Genomic DNA, 25296 nt, shown 5'->3' on the forward strand with positions numbered 1-25296 from the left:
GTGGTGATAGCCACCCTCCAGTCCTGGAACCAACTACGGCAGCAATTTGGCCTGACCAAAATGTCGGACAAAGCTTCCATCTGCAACAACTATAGGTTCGCACCAGTGCTGACTGACGCCACCTTTAAAAAGTGGGGACAGGACGGAGAGACACTGACAGTCAGGGACCTAAACACGGACGGCAGGGTCGCAACAATGGATGAACTGACAGAGAAATTACAGTTAGCCAGGGGAATGAGCTAAGGTACCTGCAACTCAAAAACTTCCTATGAAAGGGGACAAGGACGTATCCACAGTCGCCATGACAGACACTACTGGAAGAGTTACTGGACGCAGGCATCCTAGATAAAGGGAACTGTAGCGACATGTATGGCCGACAGGTAGAAAGGGCCGACAACGTACTGGACGCAACAAGAAAGAAATGGGAGGAAGACCTGGGAATTGAAATAGGGTGGGGACTCTGGAGCAAAGCACTGTATATGGTCAACTCCATTGCCACGTGCGCAAGGCTCAGCCTGACGCAACTAAAAGTGGTACATAGAGCCCACTTAATAAGAACTCAAATGAGAAGGTTCTTCCCAGAGGTGGAGGATAGATGTGAACGGTGCCAAGGAGGCCCGGCCAACCACGCCCACATGTTCTGGTCTTGCCCCAGACGTGCGGGGTACTGGACATCCTTCTTCGAGGCAATGTCCAAAGTGGTGCGGATGAGGGTGGAGCCATGTCCGATAGTGGTGGTCTTCGGGGTAGCAGACCAGCCAGATCTGTTCCTGGGGAGGAGGGCAGACGCCCTTGCCTTTGCCTCCCTGATCGCCTGCCGTAGAATCCTGTTGGCGGTCAGCAGCACCACCCAAAGCTGCAGACTGGCTGTCCGACCTCTCAGAATCTCTCCAAATGGAGAAAATCAAATTCGCCATCCGAGGGTCAGACGACGGCTTCCACAGAATGTGGGAGCCATTCACCCAATTGTTCCGGGACCTGTTTATGGCCAACGAACAAGCAGAAGAATAGTGAGGTAGCCAAGAATCAGGGGAAGGTAGCTGAGACGGGGGAGGGAGAGATTGACTGGGGAGGGGGGGGGGATAGCAGTTAAACTTAAGAGAAAAAAAAGGCGAAGCACAGGAGAAGGGGGGGGGGGAGGGGCTGGAAGAGGGAGGACACAGGGAATAATAGAGGGGAACCAGTGAGGTGGAGGGGGAGGCAAGGGAATGGCAGCCGGAAGGAGGGCAAGGGAAACAATAGCAAACTTGGCATCTGCAGGAGCAGAGAACAAGAAAGATCCGGGCGAAAGACAGTATTTCAAATGGCTGAAGCGGAGATGATCGCGAGACGACAACGGCAGCGAAAACCGCCCAGGGAAGCAAGCGACAACACCAACACCCGATCCATTCGTGTATTGCCCTCTGTAATTGTTCTGTAATTGTTTCCCTGACGCCCAAATGTACATGTACCCCCCCAGTTCCCGCCCCACCCACAAACAGATGCCTACTTATGTGCTAAAAACAATACTGCCAATTGTACAGAGCTGCTGTTGTTGAGCCAGCACATAATACCCTACCAGTTATCTTATTCTAATTTTTTTTTCTTCTTTTTGTTTTTTTTTTGTTTGTTGTTGCTTCTTTTGTTTTTTGTGCCTGTTCCCTTCTCTTCTATGTATATATACATGTATTCTGTTTTGTGTACATAATGGTAAATGTACTTTATTCAAAAAAACAATTAAAAGCATTTATTAAAAAAAAGTGACAGCACAGGTGGGAATGGTGGTAAAGAAAGCGTATGCATGCTTGCCTTCATAGGATGGGGTATCGAGTACAAAAGCTTGAAAATTATGTTACAGTACAACTGGGTTGGTTTAGCGCAGTGGGCTGAATAGCTGGTTTGCAATGCAGAACAATGCCAGCAGCGCGAGTTCAATTCCCGTACCGGCCTCCCTGGACAGGTGCCAGAATGTGGTGACTAGGGGCTTTTCACAGTAACTTAATTGAAGCTTACTTATGACACTAAACTATTATTATTATTACAGTTATATAGAACATTGGTTAGGCCACATTTGGAATACTGTGCCCAATTCTGGTCACCGCACTACCAGAAGGACCTGGAGACTTTGGAGAGAGTACAGAAAAGGTTTACTAGGATGTTGCCTGGTACGGAGGGGATTAGCTATGAGGAGAAATGGAATAAACTGGGATTGTTCTCCCTAGAGAAACGGAGGCTAAGGAGCGACCTGATAGAAGTTCATAAAATTATTAGGGGTATAGATAGATTGAACAGTTGGAGGCTTTTTCCCTGGGCGGTAATGACAATTACAAGGGGGCACAAGTTCAAGGTTAGGGGGGGATAGGTTCAGTGGAGATGTGCGGGGGATGTTTTTTGCACAGAGGGTGGTGGTGGCCTGGAATGCCCTGCCAAGTGAGCTGGTTGAGGCTGATACGTTAGTGACCTTTATCTGAATAGGCACATGAACAGACGGGGTATAGAAAGTACAGGCGGTTGGTCTAGATAGGACATGTGATCGGCGCAGGCTTGGAGGGCCGAAGGGCCTGCTCCTGTGCTGTATTATTCTTTGTTCAATGCCACATTATAGTTGTCTGCCCAGTGGTACCTCAAAGCATTTCCTCCTCTGGTTCTTCGGTTTCCTGCTTCAAAAGGTGCCGTTGATTGAGATTTAAACTTCACCGTGTGGAATCACAGGCGTAAATCTTGGTGCTGCTCAATAATTGCAGTACATTGCAGTCAAATACAGCGGCCAAACAAACAAATGTGAGATAAATAAACCAATAGTTCATATGGTGGTGTTAGTTGTGGATTGAATATTAATCAGAGCACTGAATACCTTCTTGCTCCTTTTTTGAGTGCGGCCACAGAATTTTATCAGTGTATCAGTAAAAAGCAGACATTTTCTGTCTTTAATATTTCATCAGAAATGTTGCATCCAAGAATGCAGCAAATCCTCAATACTGTAATATTGCACTCAATATGCACCTGACACATTACTAGCTTGAAAAATCTGAAATGGGATTAAATGTAAACGGTGGCAGTCTTGGCTCATGGCAGCACTCTCATTTCTGAGTCAGAAGACTGCACTTAATCCCTTCTCCAAGACTTGGGCATGTTATCAAGGCTGAGATTTCAGTGCTATCCTGTCAAAAGTGCCATGTTTTTTCAAGATAAGATGCTGAACAGAGGATCCATCGGCTCCCATCCGATGAAAGTAAAAGATCCCATATTGCTTTATGAAGAAAGTCTGTGGAGATCTTCTGGTGTCCTGAATTTTCGCTTAATTAATTTCACTGCAACAAATTATTTGACTCATTGTATATGGGACCTTGCTATGTACATAGTGGCTACCATGTTTCCTACATTACAAAATGAAAGGTGCCATAGTCCCAGTGGCTTTGAGAGAGAGAGCTGACTGGTGGTGATTTAACCTGAGGGTCATCAAACTTTAGGCAAGGGACAAGGTTGAGAAGGTAGGCAATCTCAGCCGGTATGGAAATTGAACCCACGCTGTTGGTGTCGCTTTGCATCATGGACCAGTCATCCAGCCAACTGAGCTAACCCACCTCCCTTACATTTCAAAAGTGACTGTTTAAAAACACTAATTGGTTGTGGAGTGCTTTAGGCTGCTCGGAGGTTATGGATGGTGCTATATATGTGCAGATTATTACTTCCACAGTTGAATAATCTGAGTTCAACAGTTAGTAGCCAGCCACAGTATTGCAAAGACTAGAAGCAGGCACTGGGTAATCACAAGTCAGATTGAGTGAAGCTGGTCTTGTATTTTTAGCTCTGTGGTTACATAGTATATTTGTGATTTGTTTGTCTGAAATCCAGAATGAGGTGACTTTTAGCCAGGACAGTAGAAGCACTGTTCCAGACTGGCAACCCTCCCAAGCAGTGAGCCAGAGCAATCCTGGAGCCTCTTCATCAAGGCGCTGTATCTCTGCATTCTCACCACAGGTAATGCCTGTTACTCATTTCTAAATAATACTTCATTTTTGCACGTTTAACTATTTTGTTGTTCAGGCAAACCAAATAGTTGTATTGATTTATATTTATTTATTTAGACTTTATTTACAGCGGTGATTAAAAAGATGCTGAATTCTCAGGTGATATCAGGAAAAACTCATACAATCTGTTGTCAGTATTGAGTTGGCTGATATCAGCTAGACAGCAGTGTTGGGATTTATAGCTGCCATATTCTTCATTCCTGGGAAAGAAAATAGGGAAAGAATAGCTACGTTATCATGTCCAATTTGAGGTGACTGCTGCTGGAAAGTGACTGTAGGGTGAAGGGAAGTTGGACTCTGGTGTGATATTTAATGCTCTTTTGGATGATTTAAAGTAGCCTGCAGAAACACCAAAACAAACCGTAAAAATAGAAGTTTGGGCCAGAGAGCGAGAAAATCCTTGTGGAAATTTAATCCCTTCTCTCCAGATTCACATATTGTACAAAATGAGGGTTATGAACCCTCATGAACCCTTGAACAGCATGGTAGCACAAGTGGATAGCACTTTTGCTTCACAGCGCCAGCGTCCCAGGTTCGATTCCCCACTTGGTCACTGTCTGTGCGGAGTCTGCACGTTCTCCCCGTGTGTGCGTGGGTTTCCTCCGGGTGCTCCGCTTTCCTCCCACGGCCCAAAGACGTGCAAATTAGGTGGATTGGCGATGATAAATTGCCCTTAGTGGCCAAAAAAATTAAGAGGAGTTATTGGGTTACGGGGATAGAGTGAAAGTTGGGTCAGTGCAGATGAGATGGGCCAAATGGCCTTCTGCAGTGTATGTTCTATGAAGTTTTAAAATATGGATCATTGTCAATTAATGGTCTCGGAAGAAGGGAGGAACATAAATAATTAAAATGGATACTTGTATTTAATGCCTGTCAGCAAGAATTTGTTAGCAACATGACCATTTAGAGCTGATTCTATTTCCTCCATTAGGTCTCTAAGCCCCATCTACTGGGTCGACATATTTATTCCAACTCATATTGCACTTACACATGGGTTAATAAAGAAAGTTGGGATATAGAGAAATTGAATAATTTCCAATCTGACTGTTGCATTGCTCATCCATGTAAATGGATGTGGGCAACATGTGAACCAGCCAGAAAGATATATTGATTCAGTCAAAAGTCATTATTTTGCTTGTCTCAGAGCTCACAATTAGCTTTTAAAATGACCAATGTCAGTCTGATTGAATCTTGCCCTTTTTTCAGCCGAACAGCACAGTTGGGAACTTCAAATATCCTCAGTCAGAAAAGGCTTTCAAGATAGTGCTTGCTGGGGATGCAGCCGTGGGTAAATCAAGCTTTCTTCTACGACTCTGCAAAAATGAATTTCGTGGGAACAGCAGTGCCACTTTAGGTATGTTTTCTAAGCTTAAACAACTTGCTTCCCTTAATTTCCTCACATCTTGGTTACATTGTCAGTCAGCTTCTTTAGCTTTCACTTGGCTGCCTATTTTATAAGCCTCTGCCAGAATACCCATTGTTCATGTAGAGGTCAATGAGTCTCTGTCCAGCCTCTGACCCAGAAAATCCGTAGGGGCATGATCCTGACAGTTTCATTAGGACCATGTTTTTCAATGGAATGTGTGTTTGATCTCTCTAAACTTTACTTGCTCAGAGGATGAAAGCCTTTGATGCCAAACCCCACCCCCACTGCAAAGCCTGGAAACTTAGGAAGAGCTGGCTAGTCCAGTATTTGAAGGATTCACTTGCAGAAAATGAAGCATTGTGCGTTCCCCAGCCAACCTAGGTGGGTCGATTTGCAGCTTCAGCAAGCAGGTATGCTTGATTTTATTGGGTATACGAGCATTCAAAATTGAATCCAACCAGGAACAAGAAAATGGGAACACCCAGTGTAGGGAGTCACTGATCTTCCACCCTGACGTGAGAAACTGTATTTGGAACAGAGGGAGGTTCTATCTCATAAGGTCCCAGGAAGATAACCATGCATAAACACTGTATATTTCCGAAAACTTCTGCTACAGCCACGCGGCTTGAGCATTCTCTAGGCCTCTGTATTGTCTTCTTCATCTTCAAAGTTTTAATGCTTCTTTATATTTCATAAATTGCATTTATAAAGAACTCTTTGTGACCTCCTGATATCCAAATTGCTTTATATCCATTGAAGTACTTTTGAAGGTCAGTCACTATTGTAAGGAACTGCTACAGCCACAGTTTCATAAACAGCAGTAAAATGAATGACCAAGTATCATTGCCGTTATTCCACTGAAAACTGAAAGCAACTTTGTAAATTTGCACACGTGCAGGTAACGCGGAAACCAGAAGTTATTGTTAGTGCTTCTGCAGATGTTGCATTGTTCAGGCTCCAACCTGCACCCCACCCCCCCCCCCAAATGCTGCAAACAGTAGAAAATCTTTATTTTACCTTCTCTTTTAATTCAATCATAAGTATTTATTTTTCTATCTGAAATTTTAAATTAAAAGTAGAGGGGTTTGATTTCCTGATTTACTGTCTTTGGGAATTCAGTGTGATTGCCTGTTAACCCTGCTCGCTGACATGACTGTGCTGCACTGGAGATCCCCTTGAATTGGTGCCAGATTTAATCCATTGTTACACCACTGACTGCAAAATCTGACCAATGCATTTTACTGATATTCATTGGTAGATAATTATTGACCAAGACATCAGGAAAATCTCTCTTGTTCGTCTTTGAACGGAGCCCTGAATCTTTGACATCTATATGAGAGAACAGATGCTAGTTTAATGGCCTCATCTGAAAGACATCAGACTCTAACAATGCAGCAGGCCCTCTGCAGTGTCTCCCTCATTTATGTGCTCAAGCCTGAATTTGGACATGAACTACTCAGATCACTAATTTAAGGCTGATACCTACAATTGATATTGAATTTGCAGCTGCATTCAATGTTAAATTTAGGTTTACAAATTAGAGATCTGACTATGTTACTCCCTTACTATTGTCGTTTAAATTGGTTAAAAAAAAGGTTTTATCTCGAGTGCAATTATCATATTCATGGGGCGGGATTTGCCACCCGCCCCCACCGGCAGCGGGATCCTGCATCCCACCAGCCAGCCAATGGGGTTTCCCATTGTGGCCACGTTGTTGGGAAAACCGCGGGCTTGAGCACGCTGCTGGCGAAGTGGAGGATCCTGCCAACGGAGAATCAGGCCCATGGTCTTTAGAATATGCCTAACACTCAAAAATAAAGAATAATAGGCAATAAAACCTCATTATTACAATAGTAGATCTCATTGTTAGTTGTAAAATAAAGGACTGAGGCGGCTGATGGGTTTGCCGTCAGTAAAGGGAGGAACGCATGCACAGGACCTGAGTTTGAGGAATAAAGGTTGTAGAAAGGGATACACGACTTGGGAGTGCTACATAGAATTAGAATGAGGCCACAGAGATTAGAAAATGAGGGGCAAGAATGAGGATTTTAAATTAAATGTGTTGGGAGACTGAGACAACATTGCCCAGTGAGGATAGATGTGATGTGTATGACAGGATACAAGCAGCTGAATTTTGGAGTCATTGGAGATTATGTAGAATAGACGGGAAGACCGATGTTGAAATTAAATCTGGAGGGACCAAAATTGTGGATAATGAGCTCACTGTGGGAGACAATGTTGTGGAGATTGTCCATCGTTGTCTTGATGATGAATGGGATGTGTTTTTTAATCGGGAATCTTGGTTGAACAAAATGCCAACCTAGGCTATTTGAGCCAAAATGCTGAGGAGGGTATGGAGGCAGTGGCAATGATGAGAGTTAAAAACGATCATAAGACATAGGTGCAGAGGTAAGCCATTCAGCCATCGAGTCTGCTCTGCTATTTAATTAGATCATGACTGATCTGATATGATCCTCAACTCCACTTTCCCACCTTATCCCCATAACCCTTGAAATGAAATGAAATGAAAATCGCTTATTGTCACAAGTAGGCTTCAAATGAAGTTACTGTGAAAAGCCCCTAGTTGCCACATTCCGGCGCCCTTACTGATATAAAAATCTGTCAATCTCAGCTTTGAACATACTTAACGACCCAGCTTCTACAGTCTCCTAAGGTAAAGAATTCCACAGATTCGCTATCCTCTGGGAGAAGAAATCCCTCCTCTTCTCTGCCTTAAATAGGTCACACTTTACTTTGAGATCACGCTCTCTGGACCTTATCACTCCCACAAGGGGAAACATCCTCTCAGCATCTACCCTGTCAAGCCCCCTGACAATCCTACATATCTCAATGAGGTAGCCACAGTCTTCCTGGTGATCAGTTGGAAGAAGTTTGGAAACACCCAAAACAATGCCACAGGCAATCTTGACAGGACAGAGAAAGCTGTGAATCGTGGAGAAGAATAGTGAAGTAGGAGTGAAGATGGGTATTATCAGGATGCAAAAGAAACTCGCTGTGTACCTGTGGGTGTCACTTGAGAACAGCACGCTCTTATTCTCCATGTTCTTGTCTTATTTTTCATGCAGGAGTCGATTTTCAGATGAAAACTTTGATTGTTGATGGAGAGCAAACGGTGTTGCAGCTATGGGACACTGCAGGCCAAGAAAGGTAGATTAGAAATGAGCAAGTTTGAAATTAATTAAACTACATATATGTTAAAGCCAAGTATGCATGCAAGATGCACATTTTGTTTTTCCCTTTGTTAGCTTTTGAGTAGACTCTTGGAAAGATACAGAAAAAGAATAAAGGGTCATTGCCTTCTGGTGCACATTCTCATGCTTTGTAAGTAACTAGAAGAATGTGATGATGCGATCTGTGATGTGGAGCATGATTCAGCGACCGTGTTACGCCCAGCAAGGACCCGGGCTCAATGGGTGAATTGTGCAAGAGTCCCAAATCTGTCTCCACTCTTGCCCTCGGTGAGCATGAAGGGGCTTGTTTAGCGCAGAGGATAAACAGCTGGCTTGTAATGCAGAACAATGCCAGCAGCGCGGGTTCAATTCCCGTACCGGCCTCCCCGAACAGGCGCCGGAATGTGGCGACAAGGGGTTTTTCACAGTAACTTCATTGAAGCCTACTTGTGACAATAAGCGATTATTATTATCCAGATCAGCACATTTAAATGAGCCGAATCCCGGACGCCAGATTCACCTGGCGCCCAGGCGTCAATGACCATGCCTCTGAGACCGCTAGAATGCCGTTTAGCACAAATGTGGACCAGGCATAACGGCACCTCAGGGGGTCTCGCTGGCTATTAGAGATCTCCGGGTGGTTGAAAACAGGACAGGGTGGTTCCTTGGCATCTGGACACCTTGTCACTGCCAGCCTGGCACCCTGGCAGTGTCACCCAGATACTTTGACAGTGCCACCTGAGCAGTGTCACTCTGGCACTGCCAGATGTCGAGGTGCTGCCAGGCCAACAGGTGCATGGGTGTCAGATTGGCACTGCCAGGGGTTGGGCTCACGGGGGGGAGCCTTGCCCATGGGGGGGGGGGGGGGGGATTCGGGGGCTTTGGCAAGGTTGGGGGCATGGGGTGGGGTACAAAAAGCACGAGACGGCATGTAGACATCGGGCTGAAGTTCAAAATGGTGCCCTGATCTGCGAGGAGCTGTTCCTGCTAGCAAAATCAGCTCACCAGCAGGAAATCTCTCTTGAGTGTGGCCTCAGTGGGGGGAAACTCTGAGGCCCAAAAAACCGTTAAAATGTCGGTGAATAACAGGGTAAATCTTCGCACTGCAGTCGCTGACAAACACCCCGCCACCGCACCAAAAAGCGGTCTTTAACTTTTGTCCGCTGAATCGCGTCCGTGATCATAAAAATATCTTCCAACCTATTTACTGAATCTCAGCTGGAAGTAACACTAGTCCAGTGCTCCTGAGTTTAAAATGCATGAAAACACTTCATGGTTTCCAATGCGTTTGTGGTATTTCTCTCTTTCAGTTGTGGCACCCGCAAAACCACATTGTGCAGTTTAAGGCAGCTTATATTAAGGGGAAGCCTACTGTCCTGGTAAAGTTATGTGCACACTCTCCCTTCTACTCTCTGGGCAGAGAGAACACAATGTAATCTCTCTCCTAGCATAAGGAGAGTTGGTATTCTTCCTTTACACATTAGTGGTTGCCAAACTCTGTGATATTAGAGATAAAAACAGAAAATTCTAAAATACTCCAACAGCATCTGTGGAGTGAGATAAAGTTAACTTTTCCATTCCATCATCTTTGATCAGAACAGAGAGAAGAAAAAAATGTAGTAGGTTTTGAGCAAGTGAAAGTGGGAAGAACAAAAAGGGAAGGTCTGTAAATGGATGGAAGACAGAAAAGACTGAATGAGAAAAGATTTCATGGTGCAAAAACCAAATGAGTCAGGCGAAGAAACAAAAGATATGTCCAGACGGGGTTTAAATGGCTGGATAGGTGCCATTCAGATGCAAAGTGAAGGAATAATGAAAGAAGAAAAAAACTGAACAAAATTAAGGCAGAGGTCATGATCCAAAATTACTGGACTCGATGTTGAGTCCTCCATTTCTTTTTGCAAGCCAGACAACCCACTTCAATTCTCTATCTTACTCCCATTCAGACCTTTCTGTCCTTGCCCTCCAATAGTGTTTCAATGTGGCTCAATACAAGCTCAAGAACAGCGCCTCATCTTTCAACGTTGGAAGGCTCCATAGCCTTTTGGGCTTAACATTGAGATCAACAATTTTAGATCGCAATCTCTGCCTCCATTTTGCTTCATGTTCATTTTGTTTTTGACTGCTTCTTCAGTTTTTCCTAATTTTTTTCATTGTTCCTTTACTTTGCTTCTGGACTGCTGTTCCACCTCATCGGGACACATCTTTTGTTTCTTTACCTGTCCCATCACCACTCCTTTGGCCGTTTGTATTTTGAAACATTTTGTCATTATGTTTTCCTGCCTGATAGCCTATCACAAACCTTCCCTTTGTTGTTCCTCTATCTCACCCCACCCCTCCCTATAATCTGTTAACATCTCCAACAATGTATTAATCCAATAGTGTTATTTTTTTTCCCAGAGAAATGATATTAGTAACTGAGAAATGGGCACCAAGATCTTATTGTTTATGTTTCAGATTTCGGAGTATTGCCAAATCGTATTTTAGGCGTGCGGATGGCGTTTTATTGCTATATGATGTCACATGTGAAAAAAGCTTCCTCAATGTACGAGAGTGGGTTGACACGATTGAGGTGAAAGAGCCTGTTTTCATATTAAATATATTTTCAGGTATATTAGGCAGTACACAACATGATTAGTGTAAACTGGCCAGGGGAAAGATAATCTATTTGGACAAATTGTGCTGCCAGTATTGAACCTTGTCTTTCTGCGTATTTATCATGAAACTGGTGGCACAGTTCCCACAGTTTTTAATCCATTAAATTTATACTTGGAGCATCATTTAAGAACGTTACTTTGATATTATAAGGTCCAGTGCAAACGTCTCTATTTCATATGCCATATCCTTATTTTTATTAATGTTACACCACTATTCTGTTAAAACTCCCCCTTATTTTTCTCTCACCCTCCAATTTCCTTGACTATATATCATGACCTCTAGGTGAATTTTAGAAGGATTTCTCCTGCCTTTGTTTTGGGGTTTCCGTGACTCTCCTACCAAATGTAAAGTGGATTCCCAAAGAGTTACTCTTTTTAGCTTGGAAGGTAAACAGTAAGGGTACTGTCACACCTCTACATTAATATGAGTAGCACCTGCATGGGAGCTATTTAAAATGACCTGATTCTCAAGAATTTGTCATTCCAATGTGACCTCACCTAAAGATGAAGGTTAGATTGGGAACTCCTTATGTGGGAAATCATATGGTGTGACAGAACATATTGGAGCCCAGCATACTGTTGTAGTCCACTTGTTTATGCTCAATAATGAATCAGTTCAGTGGTTCAAAGAAGAGTCAGGAGACTGGCCACGAGAGTCATTGGACAGAATTTTTACTTTTTGACCTGCGGGTTGGCCAACAGTCAGTCAGGAACCCGAAGGCTTGTGGAGGAGACTCTGCCATGACTTTATAGCTCAGTCATGGTAGTACCATCCTGCTTCCTGGTTTTCCAGCCAATCAGAGCAGGTAGGCCTGATGATAATCCACATCTGACAGACGAAGACTTTCGATTTGAAGGAATCCCAGCCGAGGTTAGAAAGGCTCCATTACAGAACCATGAGGAGTGAGGGGGAAAGCATAATGACAGAGCTGCAGGACTAGATCTTTGGGGAGTTGGGCAAACTGTGTAGACCTTTAAGTGGGACTTGGATGGGGAAGTTCCACCCCCATTTCTGACATTCCGCTTATGCTAGCCAGGGATGGGGCATGAATCACACAGCCGAGAAACCCAAACTCAGCAGGACCATTTTAAATTTGTGCTTAGTTCAAAAAGATCCCATTTGTGCTGTTCCAACGGCCTTAGCCCACAATGCTGGAGTCATGAATTTTTGGGATAGATATAAACATGCTTAAGGCAGATGACACCTGTTTACATGTCATGACCTGAAGTTTCTAAATTCCCAGCCCTTTAAACATAAAAATGGTGTTAGAGTTCAAACAAATCACTCTTTACTGAATTGTTTTGATGAACAGGCCTTCTTGTGTCGGTGAAAAAGAACATTATTGAAACTGTAGGAACAGATGGAAGAGATTTGCTGTTGATATTTCCCAAGGGCCTTATTGTAGCTAGGTGATTATGAATGCCTAGCTGAATTTCAAATGCTACAAAGGCATTTATCTCAGCAAGGGGGCTCAGTTCACATTTTGATTGACATTTCAAAGAGACTATTCAAGGATTAACTGTCTTTGAAATAGTTACTGAGTAGATGTTTGTTTTTATAGCAATTTTATAATATTTTAGATTGTTAGAAGTGTTTTTTTAAATCTCATGGCTTCTGAAGTCTCCCCATAGTGAATACTGAGTGAGTGGCTATGGGAGGTGAGGGTGGGGCTGCATGAAGGGGCATGGGGAGATGCAAGGGCATGGAGGGTGGAGAGACTGGCATGGAGGGGATTTTAGTGTGGATGAGGGGGTGAGTGTTTGTGAGGGCTAAGGGCTATACGTCCCAGCAGCTTCTAAAACAACTGGGCTTTGCTCAGAAATCCAACATTGAACTACGTAAGCTGCTCCCAATGCTGCAGTGAAAGACTAACAACAGTCTGAGAAGTCCAAGGTTGTAGAAATGGCCTCCAAAACTTTGGAAGTCACCTTGAAAGGGCAGTCTCAGAATGAGTCCTGTAAACAGAAGCCTTCCATTATGACAAGGAAGCAGCCATCCTTGTTCAATATTTAAATGCTTTACAGCCTGGTCAGTCCATAGAATTCCTACAGTGCAGAATGAGGCCATTCTGCCCATCGAGTCTGCACTGACATTCTGAAAGAGCAAACTATTGAGGATCACCCCCCCCCCCCCCACCCCCACCCCCATTCCCGTAACCCTGTGCATTGATCATGACACTAAGGGGCTATTTGGTATTGCTAATCCCCCTAATCTGCATATTTTTGTACTGTGGGAGAAAATTGGAGCACCAAGAGGAAACCCACACAGACACGGAGAGAACATGCAAACTCCACGTAGTCCTTGCTGTGAGCTTGCCTTGTTGATCTTGATGAGTTTCAGACAACTCAAGAAACCCCTGTGCTGACAGTGAAAGCCGGAATCCTGAGAAAAATCTATTATTGGTTATCTTTTTTCATACTTAATTCTAAGACCTGCCAAATCTTATGGGTGTTTCCCCGGCACCGAATAAATGCATAAGTGAGTGGGATCACGTTGGCTTCTTTACATGTGAACATTCCCCCCATAGGGACTGAGTTAGGTGGAAAGAGTAGAGTTTGGAGAATAGGGCTTGAAAAGGAGCTAAAAGTGGTTAGCACTGCTGCCCCACAGCGCTGAGGACCCGGGTTCAATCCTGGCCTCGAGTCACTGTCCGTGTGGAGTTTGGCTGGAAGTGGAAGCCAAATAAATACTAGACGGAAATGAAGAAAGCAGGCTGCTTGTCATTTTCAACATTTTCTGTTTGATTTTATAATGCTGTGAAATGGCATGAATGATAATTATGTTAGTCACACCATTACATTGGTTGCATGTAATATTGGCAAAATGAAAACGCTGCTTGGTTTTCCAGTTCCATTCAATCCCAAGATGTAAAACAAAATTGCCAAGCAGTACTTCAAAAAAGATAACACCCCTTTAAATGAAGAAACTCTAGGAAAACATGTATAGTAATGACTTACCTAAGAAAATATCATGGTAATATTTGTCATATCCCGCATGGGATTTAGAGTGGAAGTGATTATCTTCCCTGTGGTTCTCGCAGATTAGTAGCTCCCCCGATGAGGGATGGGGGACTCCATTCAGCTATGTATAAAGGGTCGGCCAGTAAGGCACCGACCGTGGAGTTATCTGGTAGGGATCTACGGGGAGTTGTATATAACGTAACCGTAAATAAGCTAAAGTTCTTTATTCTTACTCAGTGTGGACTCCCCGTGTCCTTATTAAAACGTTTTTTGTTTAATTCAAAGGATTCGACCAATGAAAATATTCCAATTATGTTGGTGGGGAACAAGGCGGACCTAAGAGAGAGAGCGATACAGGAAGGACAAAAGTCTGTCCCTGTCAGCTATGGTGAGAAGCTGGCCATGGTGAGAATCAAAGAACCGAGTCACTAAAAATATTGATTTAAGTCTGGAGAAGTGGGATATAAAGTAAAATGTTAAGAATCTTTCAGGATGTCATTATACTTAATGTATAGGCACCCACTTCAACTCAACCAAATCACACACAAGCTGAGAAAAGTCCTGATTTGGCCAATTCTCCAACCATTATGGGGCAAATCTTTACTGATGAGGGGAATTGAATCTTTACCGATGAGGGGAACTGAGTTTGAATACAACAGGGAGTTAAATCCCCTAAAAATGATGTCTGGTCAGGATCCAGATGTCACCCCCCCCCCCCCCCCCCAACCCCCTCCCCCCACAAAACCAGGACTCTGGCTTTCCCCAAGATTGTGGCTCCCTTATGCAAGGAGAGGTAGGCAGAATATTATGAGCATTAATAATGTATTATGTCGATACCAGGGAAGGACAACATTCCTGGAGGATGACTGGGAGAAACAAGTGCAGGAAGGCAATAGGATGAGGGCTTTGACAAAAGTAATCACGACTTGGAACATTAGCTCCCTTCTTTCTCCACAGGTGCTGTCAGACCTGCTGAGATTGTCCAGCATTTTCTGTTTTGTTTCAGATTCCAGCACCCGCAGTAATTTGCTTTTATCTAGGATGAGGTGTATATTTGCTGTTCACATGGGAATCTGATGTAACTGAAAAATAAATGAATGGGGCTGTTGGCTCTGAGGAGTGATGTGCAGAGAATCTGGGAAAGACAGTGTGTGGAGTTTGGGTATCTGGAAGTATTTTACCACTCACCGTTTGCGCCTTCCTGAGGTCCTGGATCCTCTTGGTACATTGTCTGCAGGTTGGGGGTATGGGTGGGCACACTTCTGTTGGCTTATTCGAGCAATGGCATCCCCAGGTGCTTGGTTGGTGCAGCTTCCTCTTTCTCCTATTATTGAATGGCCACCTCACTACAGCTCCTCATATCCTGCAGCAAGACTTGCATGTATGAGTAAGAGACCCAGGAAACCGCCTTCCCAGCTCTCCTCTCTATTCCTCTGGTTACTGCAGACTCAAAACTCTTATGTGCAGGTGACCCATTGTAACCCTTGCGAGGGACTCTTCAAAACCATCCTTTGACAGACCCAGAATATCATCCTACCTTCCCTCACTGATTGGTCAAGGTACCCAAAAGCTGAATGCTAATATCATCGTTCAGTTAGAAAGATCCCAGTGGGTTCCACCAATTGCTAATGATCAGTGACCATCAGTTTAAAATGCTGTCGTGGGTGGGGTTTTAAGGATGCCAACTTATAGGATTGAGTCTTATTTGTTTTTTTGTTTTCTTGGCAGACATACAACGTTCTGTTCTGTGAAACAAGCGCAAAGGATGGTTCAAACATTATAGAAGCAGTGCTTCATCTCGCTCGGTAATCATTGATTTTAGTAATTAGATCAGTAGATCCATGGAAACATGCATGAGATGGAGTAAACGGAGAAAGACAATTTGATAGAATGTTAAATGTAACCGCTAAAAAACCCTGAATAACTCTCTTGGCTAGCCACCTGTTTGTTCTCAACTAAATAAGCAAAGAAAAACATTTACATTCGATTTATTTTGATACTGGGGTAAAAACATGTACAAACCATTAGTCTGGATAGACTTGAGGGAGAAAAATAATAGATAGAATCATAAAATTCCTGCAGTGCAGAAGGAGGCCATTCAGCCTATTGAGTCTGCACTGACGATTTGAATAAGCACTCTACCTATGTCCACTCCGCCCTAGCCCTATAATCTAACCCACACATCCCTAGACACTAAGGGGCAATATATCATGGCCAATCAACTTATCCTGTAATCCATGGACTGTGGGAGGAAACCAGAGCACCAGGAGCAAACCCACGCAGAAACAGAGAGAACATACAAACTCCATACAGACAGTGACCCAAGGCTGGAATTGAACCGGGCTCCCTGGTGCTGTGAGGCAGCAATGCTAACCACTGTGCCACCTTGCCACCCAATAGTGAATTACAGAAATGAATTTTCATTGGTCAAGTGTAAATTGCCCACTGTGGATTTTTTTTTTTGTTCTTAATTAATGTGAGGTACAGACCTTAACTAATGTTTAGGCCAGACCTTACTTACATTAGTACTTAAAGGACTAAAGTTACAAGTCAACAAATAGATGGATGGCTGAACTGAAAAAAACAAAAGTTAATTTTTCAGGTCAGAGACTGAGATGAAGCTATGGTAATTCACCTTTCACACACACACACACACAATTTACAGTGCAGAAGGAGGCCATTCGGCCCATCGAGTCTGCACCGGCTCTTGGAAAGAGCACCCTACCCAAGGTCAATACCTCCACCCTAGCCCCATAACCCAGTAACCCCACCCAACACTGACAGCAATTTTGGACACTAAGGGCAATTTATCATGGCCAATCCACCTAACCTGCACATCTTTGGACTGTGGGAGGAAACCGGAGCACCCGGAGGAAACCCACGCATACACGGGGAGGATGTGCAGACTCCGCACAGACAGTGACCCAAGCCGGAATCGAACCTGGGACCCTGGAGCTGTGAAGCATTTGTGCTATCCACAATGCTACCGTGCTGCCCCGTCACCATATATGATGAACAGTTATTCAGGGATTCCAAAGTAATAGTAATATGTAAATGTTCCTATTACCGAAAATACCTGGGTTTTATAATACTGCACTATTACAGTCCCATTGGGGATCCCTTGATGCTCCCTCCTTACCTGGAGAGCACAATAGATAAGTAGACAAATCACAGTGATTTTCCAGCTATTAATTTAAAGTAATTAATTTAAAAATGGTTTAAAAATCACATGTTGTGAACACCTGAATTTCTAATATGTTCTCAGAGTGGATGAGACTCCTACCAGGAGCATAAAATCAGAGAATTACTCTTGTGTATTGAACTAATTTCTTGCATTTTAAACTTAAGTCACATAGAACAGTGACATAATCCAGGTAGATACCATCCAGCTATAACATTTTATAGCTCTTATCTATTGGGTGAGATACCAATATCTAAAAAAACAGCCGTTTACCATCTGCCCACAGCTATTCTCGTCTATACGAAGGTATGATGAAATAATTTTATTGATGGAAATAATTTAACTGGGATTCTTGTCATCTGGCAGCTTGATGTTGTGCAAGTGATGGATACCTTGGAGTCAATCTCCATTACGCATTTTTCAACATCCTGGCTTCTATTTTGATGTTAAGATGCTTTTGCTTCTTCCATTTATGGCATCTTCTTTATGCTGAATATGCTGATAGAGAGGCTAGGTCGATGAGTAGCTCCCAGACCTTCACCAGCGTTGCTCTAAGTGTATGGTAGAAGGTGCAGAAGGATGATCTGGAACAATTCTTCCTCTGTTTTTTTTCTTCAGGCTCTTTAGGGAAGTGCTTGGATTCTACTCAGTACCTACCAGTGCAGCCGTGGCAGAGATTGGGAACTCCTGCATGACGGAAACATAAATATAAAACAAATATAAAACAATGCTCCACTGTGCAAACTGATACTTTTTATGTTTAACATTTTAAAAATATATATTTTTATTCAAGGCATTTTCAAATATTCAAACAGAATCAGAAGAACAATCAAACAACTCAATAAACAACCAACACCCACTCCAACCAGCTCTCCTGATGCCACCCCCTCCTCACATTCCGCCATCCCCATTTTAACCCCCTTAAACCCCCTCACCCCAGCCCCACCCTTGTTGACCTCTCGAACCTCCTTAAAGAAATCAATGAACTGTTTCTACCTCGGGTGAAACCACCCGCTGGCTCCCTCCAGTTGAACTTAACCTTCTCCAACCCCAGGAATTCCGCCAGGTCGCGCACCCACACTCCCACCCCCACTTTTGGCGGCTCTGAATCTCGCCACCCAAGCAAAATACGTCTCTGGGCTACCAGGTAGGCAAAGACCTAAACATCAGCCTCTCTCACCCCCTGGACTCCCGGGTCTTCCAAAACCCCAAATATTGCCACCTATGGACTCTGTACCACCTCCAAACCCAGCACCTCGGACATCACGTCCGGGAAACCCTGACAGAACCCCCTAAATCCTGAACAGACTCAGAACATATGGACGTGAACGTGGCTCTCCTCCCCCCGGTGCACCGCCCCCACCTGTCCTTTTCTCCCTCAAAGAATCTACTCCTCCACGCTATCGTCATATGCACCCTATGTACCACTTTGAACTGAATGAAGCTTAGCCTCGTTCACTCTCTGTAAGGCCTCTACCCACGTCTCAGCCCCCACCTCCCCTCCCAGCTCCTCCTCCCACATGCGCTTAATGTCCTCCATCAGGATTCCCTCCCATTCTCCCAACTCCTCATAGACATCTGACACCATTCCCTATTTCACCCCTCGACAGCACCTTGTCCTGCAACCCCAGAGGTGGCAGCCAGGAAAGGACAACACCTCTCTCCTTACAAAGTCCTGAACCTGCAGGTGCCTAAAGCCATTCCCCCTGGGCAACTTGTACTCTTCCTCCAGGTCCTCCAACTTTGCAAATTTGCCCCCTATAAACAGATCGTCAAAGCCCCCAATCCCTGCCTGCCGACACTTCCAAAACCTTGTGTTCAGCCCCGCCGTTGCAGATTGGTGCACATACCGAGGCACCCTCCAGCCCAAATGCTGCCTCCACTGCCCCCACACCCTTAGGATCGACACCACTACTGGGCTCACGGAGTACCTAGTTGGCAAGAATGGTAGAGGCGCCAACAACAAAACATGCACAATGCCGCCTCCATCTGTCCCCATGCCAACCCCTCTCTCATGGCCCACTTCCTAATCATTGTGATATTCAGGAACTCCACCAACTGCTCCGTTGACCACTGAGCCGGTAGCACCGCCCCACTTGCCCTCTGCCACCTTTCCCTGTCACAAACCACAAAAACTCTCCTGCTCCAGCAGCACTTTCTTTCTCGTGGCGCTCCTCATCCGCTGATCCATTCACCAGCCACACCAGAGGAGTATTACCTTCCACAGACCTCCTGTACCTTTTGCCCTCAAGTACTTTGCCCTTTGGGCAAAACAAACTGCTTGGAGCAGAGCCACCAAATGGGCGACCACTCACTCCATGGTCGCCTCCGGAACTCTCTTTTATGTTCAACTCTGAGTCGTGATTTTCTTTGCTGTTTTCAAATGAGTCAGCTCTTCTGTTATATAGATAAATTAATTATATTTTTCAGGCTGAATGTTTTGAACAAGAGATTAGAAAAGCACAACCTAATTTTTGTCAGTTTTGTGTATATATAGGACAAGTAGGAATGCATGACCAGTGTTATATTCTCTTGAAGGACTCTATGCTGCCTTATTTTTTTCCTGAATATAGGTTTCCTTTTTTGAATGATTGGGCATGTAAAGATTTTCCTGTTATTTTGTTATTATTCTAGTTGTTCATTTTCAGCTCTGGGCAGGTTTGCAAATTCATGTGTATCCTCGGTCATAATGGGTACGGGAATGAGAAAAGACTCCAAATGCTAACTGGACAAAAAATGGAAATTTTTCTATCCCAGAATCCACCGCCCCTTTCAGCAACAACAATTTTCGCCAGCGCGCATGCTGATCTGACCGGCTCCATTGCGCCATTGGCTTATCCCAGCCCCTGCAATTTTCAAGGAGTCAGTCCTGGTCCTCTATGACCTCACAGCCTCTCAGAGGAGTCGTGAACCACAGTCTGGATTTTGAAACCCTTTGAAAGGTAATTTCAAAAGTTCTTACCCATACATCCCAGCCATTCTCCATAGCCCCTCATAACCTCCTTGCCAGCTCAATGTCAACTCATGTCCCTTTCATGTCCATTCACCCAGTATGCACATACCTGATTAGCAATATAATCACAATGGCAAGTGTGGAACTGCTGAGAAAAGAAACATCGGTTCAGAAATGTTCTTTGTAAAAAAAAAAATGCTGTTTCCTACAAGCCCACAGAAGTGCCAAACAGACAGACCACATCAATGACTCGGCTTAAACACTTCACACCTCTTAATCTTGTTTGTGTCAATGTCTCAACATTTATTTAGATAATCACAGAAAGAACGACTTACTATAACCGGTAATAATATCAATCAAAGTCCACAATTCATTTAAGTTTTCAAAACAGAACCCCATGTTGAACTAATGCTTTTTATTGATCTGAGCTCACAGCCCAAATCAATTTCATAATAAGGACAGGTGGAAAAAATGTGTTTTTTTCCCTCAGTTCCACACTTGCCATCCTGTTTATAGGGCTCATTGGTTATGTACATAGTGCAGACTGGGTGAATGGGCATGGAAGGGACATGAGTTGGCATGGAAGGTCTGATGGGCCATGGGGAGTGGCTGGCGATGTGCGAGGTGAGGTCTAGAGGGGCAAAAGGCTTTTATTACAACTGGGCCAAAGTGCCCAAAAAATTGAAGTGAGCCTTCTAACCAACCTGTCTCAGCAGTCGCCAGCCGCTGTGGCCATCTAGGATCAACTTCTGGGGCCAGTGGGCCTGACTGCATCTGTACCTGCTTCTCCAGAGTCAGACTTGCCCACTTGGGTCTCTTAAAACTGGGGTGGAGCTGTCAAATACAGTCCCTAGATTTAACTTTACATTTCTAGATTGGAAAATGAGTCCGTAATTCCAGGGACCCTTTCCTGATTCCTCTTTGTTCCATCAGGAGAACCTCTTTACCTGACGCTACCAAATAAAGTAATTCAAAGGCAAATCTATAGGTCTTGCTGCCTTTCAGAAGTCATTTATGCATTTAATTCTGATTTGTAGAAATTCTAGGGCTGAATTCTCCGATTTCCAAAAGGATCCAGAGGATCCGTGGCATTTTATGTCAAAAAAATCGACGCTGTCCCAGCATCGATCCTCCGACTAGTGAGGGGCTAGCATCCGTGTCACGTAAAACGCCGGTCTCTGTCAACCTGCAGCGGTTGCGCCGTACAACATGGTGCTGGATGTGCGCAATCCGACCTGCCAGATTGTACCACCCTAGATACCCCCTCGCCACTCCCGGCAGATCCCCACCAGTCCCGCTGGCCAGCAGCACGGCTCCCGCCCAACTGTGGCAGCGTTGGACACAGTCCGCAGCCGCCACGCCGTGTTCGCGACCGCTGAGACGATGAGTCAACCGCGCAGTCGGGAACTCGGCGCATCGGGGATGGAGCAGATCTCAGATGAAGTCCTGAGGCCATCCCAATAGCATGCGGCGCGCTCCTTGATGATGCCGTTTTGGAGAGGGGTGGGGCATCCGAAAACAGGCGGCGCCCCCGATTCTATTGTAAAAAGGGATTCTCCGTCCGATTGCCGATAACAAAATTGGCGTTGGGAAACGAAGAATCCTGCCACTAGTCTTTCAAAACATTCCCAGTGTGTGGAATGGACACTTGCCTGTGTATAGATCCATGGCCACTGTCGTCTAGTGATACATTGCCCAAAGTGTCATTCTTTGCAATAATAAAAGTAAAATATTCCAGATGCTTGAAATCTGAAATAAAAACAGAAGATGCTGGTAAAACACAGTAGATTTGGCAGAATTTGTGGAGAGAGAAACAGCAAACATTAAAGAGTCTTACAGTCTTGATACATTAACTCTCCCCACAGATAAAAATAATCTTTATTAGTGTCACAAGTAGGCTTATATTAACACTGCAATGAAGTTATTGTGAAAATCCCCTCGTCGTCGCACTCTGGCGCCTGTTAGGGTACACTGAGGGAGACTACCTGCTGCGTTTTCCATTATTTTCTGTTTTTATGTCACTCTTCATTGGGGAATGAACCAGAGAACGTTGACAAGTTCCCCAGCCATCAAAGCATCACCGTCAAGCTCAAGTTTTCACTCAACATTGACAAATATGGATTCTCCAGCTGGGAATGCATTCAATAGCAGGAATGCGTTGTCCGTGATTCTGGAGTGCCAAGTTTAATTGTAGTGCTTGAATCAGTTAACTTAGCACAGACTAAGGGCAGCACGGTGGCGCAGTGGGTTAGCCCTGCCGCCTCACGGCGCCGAGGTCCCAGGTTCGATCCCGGCTCTGGGTCACTGTCCGTGTGGAGTTTGCGCATTCTCCCCATGTTTGCGTGGGTTTCGCCCCCACAACCCAAAAGATGTGCAGGGTAGGTGGATTGGCCACGCTAAATTGCCCCTTAATTGGAAAAAATGAATTGGGTACCCTAAATTTTTTTTTTTTAAAAAACTTAGCACAGACTGAAGATTGAAATGAGACCTTATGACATGTGCAGGGCTTAGTACTACACCAAGAATTACTGACAGGATCGTAGAAGAAAGAACTTTGTGAATGTTTGTTTTTTAGCACCTACCATATTATATCTTAAGTTCTTCATCTAAATGTCACCAAGCAGCCCATTGAGTGAAGATATTTCTTTTAAAAATTATGATTTAAAAGTTTCTGCATTTTTGAACACCCCACATTTTTGAATAATAATTAAATAACAATGGCAGATTCATTTGTCATTTAGTTGTCTTTATCTGAGGGATTTTCTTTTGTGCTTATCGAGGAAAGAAATATTAGTGTTGCAGCTTGCAAAGCAGGTACCCAGAGTAAGTATTAGGGACTGTCAAGGCAGGAGTAACATAAGTGGATACAAAATAAAATTATTTTGTTGAAATATTGGGCCCCGGTCTCAAATTCAGACTTTTGCGATGGTGAAATTTTCCTTCTGGTTTTTGGTACACAATAAATGCAAACTGGATTCCTGTAAATTAATGTTCAACATAACTTAACGGTATTGATAAACCTAGGCATTTGTTCACATTATCTGTTTATTCCATTCCACAGGGAAGTGAGGAAAAGAGCAGGTGAAGACACAGATGAGGACTCTGTAACTAGTTTGACCAGCACACATTTGAACAAGAAGATGCCCATGAAAAACTGCTGCACGACTTAACTGTGAAGAACCAATAATGGAACATGTTTTGTGATCAAGATACATTATTTAGCACCTTAGAAAATATTGAATGCTGGAGGTTACAGTGATGAAGAAGCTGAAATATGAAGGATCGACCATATGAAAGGATGTGGAAGAGCATTTGAAATTAGAATTTTAAATAAAATGCAGTTAGCTATGTTTATACTTCATTTATTCCAATGAACAATGAGATCAGTCTGCCTCAATGATGTGAAAGGATTAGCCAACAAGATGGCTGTTTGAAGAAAAAGTTTATTGGTCTCCTTAATTGTATTTGTATATAAGTGGTCTTATTTACATTTCAAATTTAAGGGACATTTCTAGAAATAATGCTGCTTCCTAAGATTGTATTTTGGATATTATTTTGTCTCCTGTTACCTCCATAAATGTATTTATTTTTTAAAAAGCAAAATTAATGTAAACATAGCCTTTAGAAATGTAAATAAATTATTTTTGTGACTGAAAGTTATTAAAATGTTCTGTAACTTTAGTGAGGTATATTAAATCATACATTACATTTAATTAGATTTTGTGAATCCATAATGATTTTCTTTCTTAAAATAACACTTGTTGGGGTGGGGGTGTGTGTGGTTATTGCATAGAGCCTACAAAACATTGCATTTGGGGTGAGTGAATTAGACAGAATGCAAAGTTTTATATCCCGAAAGTGGGTTGATATGCAGAGATAAAGGCAGGGATTCGCCCATCTGAGTTCGCCCCACCACGGTTGCCAGTGAGAATGGAGAATGTGGCACTCAGCCAAAACTCCATTCACTGCAGCGGGACTGGGGAAACCGGCTGGCGTGGATGGGCAGAGAATTCCAGCCAAAGTCAATGACACTTCAGGCATCTTGCCGTTCTGTGGCAATAATGCTTTTTTCCTTATTTCATGGGAATATGGGCATCACAGGCAAGGCCAGCATTTGCCTCCCGTCCCTAATTGTCCCCGAAAATGAGTGACATTTTATGAGTCAACCACATTGCTGTGGATCTGGAGTCACATGTAGGCCAGGCCAAGTAAGGGTGGCTAATTTCCTCCCTAAAGGATATTAGCGAACCCAGTTAGGTTTTTTACGACAATCATTTCATGGTCATCATTAGAATTTTAATTCCAGATTTTTTATTGAGTACAAAGCTCACCATTTGCCCTGGCAGGATTCAAATCTGGGTCCCGACAGAATTATCCTGGGTATGAAAATGAAATGAAAATCGCTTATTGTCACGAGTAGGCTTCAATTAAGTTACTGTGAAAAGCCCCTAGTTGCCACATTCCGGCACCTGTCCGGGGAGGCTGGTACGGGAATCGAACCGTGCTGCTGGCCTGCTTGGTCTGCATTAAAAGCCAGCGATTTAGCTGAGTGAGCTAAACCAGCCCCTAATAGTATTTGGATTACTAGACCAGTGACAACACCACTATGCCACCATGTTCCCTTGCATGTCATGAGTGCTCTGCATCATAATTGTTTTCTCTTAAGGTCCTATCTTTAAGTCAATGGCACACAAGAATCTTGTTGCACCTGATTCACATTCGTTTAAAGGTGGCTTGCACAAATCGGCTTTGCGGTTGTGTCTGACGTCGCCAGGTTTCCTTGTTGAACTACCACAGAACAAGGGAGGGGAGCAGGAGAATAGACTCTTACATGATGCTCAGACTGGCAAGAGTGAATCGGGGTTGTGGAGTGGGGTCAGGGGCATGGAAGAGTGAAGTGGGAAATGCCTGGCATTCTGGGGGAGGTGGTCACATTCAGTTAAGGTAATGTTACGTCACTCTGGGCTCATGCGCTGT

At 43.9% G+C, this 25296-nt stretch overlaps 1 protein-coding gene across 3 annotated transcripts in view; it reads left to right on the forward strand.

Annotated features, from left to right (window-relative positions):
* The window catches only part of rasef (RAS and EF-hand domain containing), an 80042-nt gene extending 56005 nt beyond the window's left edge, over window positions 1-24037 (forward strand). Inside the window, exons 12-18 of one of the 3 annotated variants that reach the window (XR_005461597.1) lie at window positions 3835-3960; window positions 5217-5364; window positions 8463-8544; window positions 11025-11139; window positions 14471-14573; window positions 15914-15990; window positions 23381-24037. Coding sequence is in view for 2 of the 3 variants with exons in the window: in XM_038804892.1 (XP_038660820.1) it covers window positions 3835-3960; window positions 5217-5364; window positions 8463-8544; window positions 11025-11139; window positions 14471-14590; window positions 15914-15990; window positions 23381-23489 (777 nt within the window). In the remaining variant the exon portion in view is untranslated. Of the gene's footprint in view, window positions 1-3834; window positions 3961-5216; window positions 5365-8462; window positions 8545-11024; window positions 11140-14470; window positions 14591-15913; window positions 15991-23380 lie in introns of all 3 variants that reach the window. The other 2 variants (XM_038804892.1, XM_038804893.1) reach the window with 2 other exon arrangements.
* The last annotated feature ends 1259 nt before the right edge of the window (window positions 24038-25296 follow it).

This window comes from Scyliorhinus canicula, chromosome 8, assembly GCF_902713615.1.
Source record: "Scyliorhinus canicula chromosome 8, sScyCan1.1, whole genome shotgun sequence".
In the NCBI taxonomy this organism is placed as follows: Eukaryota; Metazoa; Chordata; class Chondrichthyes; order Carcharhiniformes; family Scyliorhinidae; genus Scyliorhinus; species Scyliorhinus canicula.